A 9,240-nucleotide genomic window follows, 5' to 3' on the forward strand; every position below is an offset into this window, starting at 1 on the left:
TTGGATTTCTAGCGGGTTGCGCCCCGGCCTCACTAATAATATGATTACAAATACTATACAAGCCGTCTTTATTGATATGTGACAACTGACACATACTTGTTTGTTTTTGGAAAAAAAATATATGACACACAAGCGTTTATAAATTCATCACTTATTCAATTATGTAAACCAGTTTATTATAAATATAATAATTTTGTCGTTGAAAATGCACACTCAACCAAAATGTTGTATCAACAAGACCCGAGAAGACCATCTAATAGATTGTTTGTTGGTACTTAGTTTTGATCATCTTCTTGTCGAGCCTTTTTTTTCGTTTTTTTTTCTCTTTCTTTTTTTGAAAGAAAACACAGGAAACTAGTGCCTCCCCGACAGTCAACTTACAAACGAAGCAACGAAACACAGCCAAAAGGAAATAACAAAACAGCACCTACAATTAAGGAAATCCCCTTTATGCCTAACAATATCATCTCGTCTAGTGTCTTTCAAATATGATTAGAAGTTTTGTCATAATGTACATTAAATATAGACAGAATTACAAATTTTGTCCTTTAAAAAAAGCCAAAAACCGGTTCGTGTCCTTTTCTAAGTTTCCTTGCAGGCGGTGTCCTTTAAACTTTTTTTTTCTACACGTTATGTCCTTTACGCTAACTGGGTTAGAAAAACTCAGTTAAATGCCCTCACGTGAGACGCATGTGAGGGCATTTTTGTCTTTTTGCCTACCCTTCTTCTTCTTCCAACTCCAATTCATCAACAATAATAACATGACCACCGCTAGCTGTCATCTACACACACCGTTCATACTCATAAACTCCAGTTGCTACAGAAGAACAACCTGTTTACCTATTACTGTTAGTAGTAATCGGTGTTCCGGAAAGCGGAAGGTTACGAAGGCCGTAGCTGCCGTGTCCACCGGCCGTGCTCGTGGTGACGTCAGCGGAGGTAATCGGAGTGGAGGAGAGGAGTTGCAGGTGACGTCGAATCAAAACCCTAATCGAAACCCTAATCGAAACTCGTTCATCGTCTTCCGCCAAATCGGGACCATAATCAAAGTCTGTTCATCGTTTTCGGCCAAATCGGGACCATAATCGAAGTCCATTCATCCTATTCCGCCCAAATCGGACTCTGTTCATCTTATTCCAGCCAAATCGGAACCCCAATCGGAGCTCGCTCATAGTCTTTGAATCAAATCGAAGACATAAAGATGCAATCGAGTAAGAAAGAGAGTGAATCTCGGTTCTTGGGGAGCTTCCGGTGGCTACGGTGGCGGTCGTTATGCTGGAGCTTTTGGCTACAGTGGTTTGATGGTGACCGGAGAAGGTGACCACCTGCAAAAAAGGCAGTGGTTTCCGGTGGTTTAGATTAGAGAGAGAAAGAGGAACAGTGGAAAGAGTATGGAGTCAGAAAGACGAAAAGACAAAAATACCCTCACATGCGCCTCACGTGAGGGCATTTAACTGAGTTTTTCTAACCCAGTTAGCGTAAAGGACATAACGTGTAGAAAAAAAAAGTTTAAAGGACACCGCCTGCAAGGAAAGGACACGAACCGTAATTTGGCTTTTTTTAAAGGACAAAATTTGTAATTGGGTCTTAAATATATAACTTTTAGGACTCTCTTTAATTTGAGAACTTCAAAAAGTTGTCAGGGAAACAAATAATCTGGTACATTTTTCATTTAGGCGAATTGCTGAGCTTTAAAGTTACACTCTAAGGGGGTGTTTGGTACAGAGAATGGAATTGTAGAGAAATGGAATAGAGAAATGGAATTGCAGAGAAAGGGAATTGGTCTGGAGAATGAGAATTGACTGTTCTGTTTGGTAGTACAGAGATTTCAGTAGAGAAATATAGCTGAAAATCATTTCTCTTGTTTGGTACATAGGAAATAAACAGAGAATTATATCAACTTTATCATTAGCACAAGTATTTTTTTCATAACAAATATTTATTAAAAAATAAAAAACATATAAAAAGATGCATAAATTCCAACCAAAATATGCATTGATCAAACCAATTCACATACAAAACATAGTTTTTAAGCAAAAAACATCAACCATAGTTAAAACCAATTCACATACAAAACATACTTCAACCATACACAACTATCCCATTGAACCATCGGTATACAACTCGACCATCTCAATTTTCTCTTCTATTGTCAACGTAAGAAAAGAACGTCCTAGATCCACATCTTTACCAATCAAATGAGCTGCTTTGAACCGTTTTTTCGTAGTGATACCTGGTAAAGCTTTCAACTCATCACTAACCTTTTCATAGATTTCACGAGCCTCCATACCTTCTTTGCTAAGTTGTTCACCCACCATCTCCCCAAATCGAAGCAAAACTTCCTTGATATCTTTGCAAGACTCTCGATATATCTCATCTGCATCTGTGCTTCTACCTCTTTTGCGCGTGCTTATCTAACACATCAACAATATCTTGCTGGTATATTTTTGTATGTCCTTTTCTCACCTTCATAAATTTTATCATTTAACCAATTAATTCATATGAACAATATTAAGTAAATTATATAAAAAGTAACACTTACAGCCATTATTCCAGCTTCATTGACAAGATTTCTTATATCTGCCCCAGAGTACCCAACAGTGCGAAAAACCAACTGTATATAAAATAAACTTACAAAACTTAAACCTAAAATAAAAAAAAATTAAAAAAATTCCAAGCAATTACCTCTCCAAAATCAACATCTTCAGCAAGCTGTTTCCCTGTACTATGAACACCAAAAATTTGAACTCTTTGATTTGCATCGGGTAAACCTATGTACAATCGGCGATCGATACGTCCAGCACGAACGAATTTTAGATCCAATTCATCCGGTCTATTTGTAGCACAGATGAATATAACTGCTTGTCTTAATGAAAATCTATCAACCCCAGTTTTCACCTTTCTGAAATTCATACAAAATAGCATATATCAAAACAAATCAAAAAAAAATAAAAGGTAATCATTAAATTTAAGAAACTAACTCTCCATCAAGCTGAGAGATTAATGCATCAAATGTTGATTTCCTTCTTGGATCTTTTCTTGCGTGTCTGCCAGCAATCGCATCAATCTCATCTACAAATATAAAAGCAGGGGCCTGCAAATAAAATAAAAAACTTAGTATTACCCTAACTCATCATAAAATGATTATTAAAATTAAAAATCTATAAAACATTTTACATTTCGTCTTGCAACCGAAAACATTTGATTAATTCTCGCAGCGCCACTTTTTTCACTATCTGTGAACTCTGCACCTGAAGCAAAAACAAATGGTATCCCGCTCTCCTTTGCTAGTGTTCTTGCAAATAGTGTTTTTCCTGTTCCCGGAGGTCCTGATAAAAGTACTCCCTGGCACATGTGAGTAAAAAACTTTATTATATAATACACTTGTACAGTTATGGTTGTGTTTTCAAATTAGGCCTGTAAGTGAACCAAACGAACATGAATTACGCTGTCCATGTATGTTCATCTTCGTTCGTTAAACTTTAAACAAACAGACGGTCGAGCACACGAGTGTTCAAGTTCGTTCATATATAGTATAAATGAACGGTTCACGGCTGGTTCACGAACGTAAACGGACATAACTGTACATAGATGAACGAATATAATTGAGCAAACACCAATTAAAAGTAAATGCTAACAATAACCTGTCGTTTGCTAAATGGAAAAAAAAGAGTTGTCCATGTTCGTGTGTTTACTAATGAAACGAACTTCCTGCCGAACAAATGACTGAACGTTCAGTTCATTTGCAGGCCTATTTCAAATATTTGATCATACCGAATATGGGCAAGCAGGATAGCATGTGAATACAACTTTAAAATCTTTCAAAAAAGAACTTCTTGTATTTTTACAAATCAAAATGATAAATTAAATGATGAAACTAACAAATTAATACACACATACAAGAAATGAGAATTATGTTTGAAAGACAGTGGTGTGATTAGGTGAGATAAAAAGGCTTCAATTTTAACCTGCAGAAAGAAGACAATTCAAATTTTCAGGTTTATATGTACCCAAAACCAATTACCTAAAATCATTTTACAAACATAATTTGTATCATTTACTCATGTTACAACTTTATGTATCAAGTAAGAATGAAAAGTACCTGGGTCATGGGTAATATACTGAAACCCCATATATAAAATGGCTTTCATCCTTGGTTCAAATAGATATACAGAGAAACTGATACGAAGATGAAGAAATCGTAGTTATAAAAAACATGTTAATGTGACGGAAGAGTGAAGGAGCAGAAGCAAGCAAAATCGTAAAGTAGGGTTTCAAAAATCAAAGATATGTTGTTAAAGAAGAAGGAGAGGATGGAAGAATCATACCTAGCAGATCGATGGAGGAAACCCTGGAATGGGACTGAGAAATGAGACCCAGAAATCCAATTCTCTGCTTTTTTTAGAGAAACAAAATCAGAGAAATGGAAATGGTTTATTTCCATTTCTCACATCTTTCTTTCCTAAACAAACAAGAGAATTCTTTCCAATTCCATTTCTCACCCCTCAATTCCCTCTACCAAACACCCCCTAAGAGTCTAAGGCCATAGGGCATATTTTAGTCCCCAACATAAATTATAAATTAAGATGACATAACACTTTAAAAATGGATTAAACAATTCTTCACTTTTGTTAAATTTGTTAAAATGGGGCTATTGATTATGCTTTTAAAGGGTTAAAAGACAAATTAATTAACAAGTAATAGGAGTGGGATGAAGTTAAAAGCATTAAACCATTTGATTTGGGTGAGACGGAGTGAAAGAGAGAAGTTATCTTCTCGTAATTGTAAGTTTTATTTGAACTGGGTAGCGTGGCTCAAAAACCCGTTACTTAGCATGTAACTTTTGTTTTGTGCCCGGTTAGGTTTTTCTTTCCGGGTGTGGTTTTAATTCCAAGTTTGCCTTTCAAAAAAAAAGAGGGGTTAGAATATATCTGATGGCCAAATGTAAATGTTAAAAATAAAATTAGAATAAAATGTTTTTGTTTTTTGTTGTTGCTGTGAACGAGAAAAGAAAGTCAAAAAAGTGATTTAAGATGGTAATAACTGAAAAGAGGTTGTATTGCAAGAAATGACAGAAGAGAGGTGTACTCTGCTTAATCGTTGATACATATATACAGCTGGGTGATTGGATAGTGGTCACACATACCAAAATAAAATGCCAATCAAATTCTATTGTGTGATCATTAACATCATCCATCTTAGTTACTTGGCCCATATCTGATGACATACATAATACAACAATTAGACATCTATAACACAACCAAACATGACAAAACCATGAAAAATACAACAAAAACCCGCCCAAAATTCAACCACAAGATAGGGTAAGGTGCTCACATGTGCCTTCGTTTTGGTGGTAAATCCGAACGGGTTGGGTTGGGTGTAGGCTTTCCCAACTCAACGCATATTACGCCAAAATCTGCACAAACTCAGGATACCTTGATCTTGGATGATTCTAACACGTATACAACCCTTTACACATGTTAAACGCTCAACATATGTGAATGACATGTACTAAACATATGTAAATAACTCATTACTTGATAAAAAGAAAAATACAAGAAATGGGTTAAAATTTAACGTTTAAACTCATGTCTCCATTTAGGACTTCATTTTTTAATGCACACATAGTCCATGCATGACTTAAACTTTCAACACATAAGTTGTCCATTTAAGATTAACTTCACTCGACACACACAAGGTTCATAGTAATAAGATAACATACGTTATCTATTCGTTTCACTCACATTTTTACCAATTTGCTTCTCACGAGTCACGCCTAATGATTTGAACACATACTTAAACATCATGTCATTTATGTTCTTACAACTTTCATGCTACACATGTTATCTACAATGACTTTGATCTCTTATATCCATCCTCTAATTATGTGAGTGTGGTTCTTCATTTTTTAAATGTGGATATAAGTGGCGGAGGGAAAAAATATTATTGTTAATGGGTATATTTGGAGAATCACTGTTCACCATTTATAATTTTTTTATAGATATTTTGTTTTAAAATGGTTGTGACTTGTGAGTGTAAAAGAGAGGAAAAGTAATAATATAAGTATAAAAAAATATTACTTAATTAAAAATAAGAGAAAAATTAATGTTTTTAGTGTAATTATAGATATAGAGATGATTAATGGATTGTAGATTTCCTCAACTATATTAGAGTCCCCCCTAGACATAGAGATGAAATCAGTTTTCCACTAGTACCAAAAATACTGAACTGAATTTGAGCAAAACTGGATACCGAATGTGTAGGTATTGAATGTTACTACAGATATGGTACCCACTTTGGTTTTTTTCCTAATCTTCATTGGTTGTATCAAATTCACTTATAACCATGGGTGGTCAACAAACTAAAAATTAATCGTATCAATTTCATTCTTAATTAAAAAACCGTAATACCAAAACTAAAACATGCATAATGTTCCAAACCGGGTGGATTTATGTAGAAAACAAGAAAGAAAGGTGTGGGTGCTGATATCTTGATACGATCATAAATTCATGTTCAACCTCTTGATTATATCTTGATACAATCATAAATCATTGTTCAACCTCTTGATTATGATACACAAGACTTTTCTTACAAGCTATCATAATAATTAATTACATATATTTTATTTTTAGTTTTCTTATTATTCAAATTTCCTATTTTTATGAATAATTTTCCTATATATATATAGGTTTCCTTATTATTCAAATTTCCTATTTTTATGAATTATTTTCCTATAAATTATAACCATTGTTTGAGAAAAAAGAATAAGATAACTGTCCAAATTGTCGTACCCCGATTTAGGGCCTAGAAGCGTGACCATAGTTGGTACTTATTTTGTGAACATATCAGATTTGTGGGCTGTTTTAATGGAAAACTTCTTTTATAATAAGACATTTGTTTATTTAAAAATTGTCTCGGATATTAAATAGCCGAGTGTTTGATTTACAATTTCTGTTTAATCCGTTACAATATTTTAATAATTAAAAACTAAGATATCTCCACAAAACGAGCATTTAACTCAATGAGTGACTCTAATTCTTTGCTACATGTGCTAAACTTGATTTCCTAATATATGTGTGTGTGTGTTGGGGGGGGGGGGGATGTTAGCGATTTGCTGGTGAATCGTTGAATCTCAAAACATTTAACAAATCTTTAATTGACAAGACAGTTTTCTTTAACAAACTCAGCAGGGACGTCTCTTGTTCCTGGGATTTGTATCTTTTTTTATACACACACAATTCAAATATTCTCCGGTAACTGATGCCCATTGGAGAACTGGTTATGACTGTTTGTTCAGTTATGTTTGGATCCAGACACATGTGTACTCGGTATGAGTTGCTTTTATTTTCTATCATGTATGTGAGAGATCACGTAATCTCTTATAAACAATTGGCTGATTTTTTTAAGATAAACAACTTGTTTTTCTTGTTGACTGATTGTAAAAGGTTTGACGTATTTACCTGTAATTGTTTGTTCTGAATGATGTGGTGATCTCGTTTGAAAACTTTTATGAATGAATGATGCTTAACCTATAATGAAATAGGTTTACATAAATACCCGGATAATCTCTTAATCCGGCTATAAACCTTTAGTGTGGTTTTGATAATTTTAAATCTTGGTAGATCATTTGTTTGAATAAAGATTTTAGACTTGTAGTCTTTCTTTTTATTTACTAATCATGTCTTATGTTTATTTTTTATGAAGAAACGTTTATGTAGGTTCCTTGTATAAAGTATCACGTTCTTAATTATGAAAAAACATTATTTTGACTATACCCCTTGTATGTAAAAGTTTACGTTTCTTAATAATGAAGAAACAATATTTTAACTATAACTTTTGCATATGTAAAGCTCATGTAAACTTAAAATTGATCAAGGTTTCGATATACCCTCGACTAAGGTCTAAGCCATATAATATAATAAAAATAATAGCTTGAGCGGAACCCCTACCTTACACGGGTATTAAGCTTGTACAAGCAATACTTCTACTCTACGTCGCGTACTGGGGATTTAACCGTCGAAACTTCGGCGCTCATGACTCGTGGCGCGCTTATCGAGGTAAAGTATGTGAAATGAAGGTGTTTTGGTGTGAGGGGAGAAATATCGATAGTTGCGGTTCTATTAATATATTATTCCGTTACGTATCGTGACGGATGAAGGTGGATGTCAACATGTGTCACTTGGCCGTAATGGCCACATTGCGTAGCACGAAACCCTTCAACCTCGGTTTTATCCCAGCTCTGTCGTGTAACGTGATAGACCGCATCTTTACCCTTCGCGTAGCGCGACATGTACAAATTTTCATTTTCTCATCTTACATGTTGATTTTGTTCATACGGGGTCTTGATTTTCATGAATTCTTTGAGTCTTTTATCTTTCCTAAGGTTGGTAAAATTGAACCAAAATTTTGGGGATGTTACACCAAATCAGTTTATGTTATTTTCGCTTGTTCTTGGAGCCTAATTCAGTTAGCGGGTCTCTATCAATTTGGTGCTTTCATTAACTTTCTCATGCCATATTCGCTATTCGATGACCTTATCATGGACTTGATCGAGCTACTCGACCGGTAGTTGTGTCACAATGCCGCCATGGCTGCTTAACAATCCACACACATTAATTGAAGCGCTACACATCTCTCACGAATGCCGTATTCAACACAACAGTTTTTCCTGTGTCCAAGCCTTCTCCAGATATCGAACCGGATAATCATGATAATGGTAATGATTTGATCGCAACACGGTTTTTGATGAGGCCTTTAGGCAATTGCGAATTGAACCTATAAACCCATCGTTTGTCGAACTCGAGAATCTTCTGTTGGAAGACCCAATGGTGTATTACGATGGCGATGATTTTAATGCGAACACGGATTGGGAAGAGGCTTTTAGACAACTGCGAGTTAAATCAGAAAACCCACTGGTTGCTATGTAGGAAAACCAACCAGATGACGCCTACGAAGAGGATTACATGTATGGATCGGATTCAAAAGAATATCATGATTATTTGCATTACCATGAAATATCAAGACGCGCACACTTTGGATTTTGATTTATCAAACAATAATGTGCATTGAAAATAATATGTTTCAGTTATATTTTATTATGTAATTCTAGTATTTAATTATGCTTAACTGCATTAGTGGTTTCTTTTAGAAATTATGTATTTTATATAATATTTTCTTATAAATTGAAAAAAAAATTAAGGACATATACGATTCATATAGGTTTATACAAGCTATAAA

The 9,240-nt window shown here is 34.5% G+C and overlaps 1 protein-coding gene across 1 annotated transcript; it reads right to left on the reverse strand.

Moving 5' to 3' along the window:
* Window positions 1-2,391: 2,391 nt before the first annotated feature.
* LOC143571108 (ATP-dependent zinc metalloprotease FTSH 12, chloroplastic-like) lies at window positions 2,392-3,433 on the reverse strand. Its single transcript, XM_077056617.1, has 5 exons — window positions 3,178-3,433; window positions 2,982-3,094; window positions 2,686-2,902; window positions 2,543-2,614; window positions 2,392-2,466 (listed from the first exon to the last, which is right to left on the reverse strand). Exons 1-5 carry the CDS (start codon window positions 3,352-3,354, stop codon window positions 2,392-2,394), a joined length of 654 nt encoding a protein of 217 aa, XP_076912732.1. The 5' UTR covers window positions 3,355-3,433.
* Between the last annotated feature and the right edge of the window lie 5,807 nt (window positions 3,434-9,240).

Source organism: Bidens hawaiensis, unplaced genomic scaffold, assembly GCF_021521415.1.
Source record: "Bidens hawaiensis isolate Kalapana, Puna unplaced genomic scaffold, B.hawaiensis_p1.1 tig00025194_1, whole genome shotgun sequence".
Classification (NCBI taxonomy): domain Eukaryota; kingdom Viridiplantae; phylum Streptophyta; class Magnoliopsida; order Asterales; family Asteraceae; genus Bidens; species Bidens hawaiensis.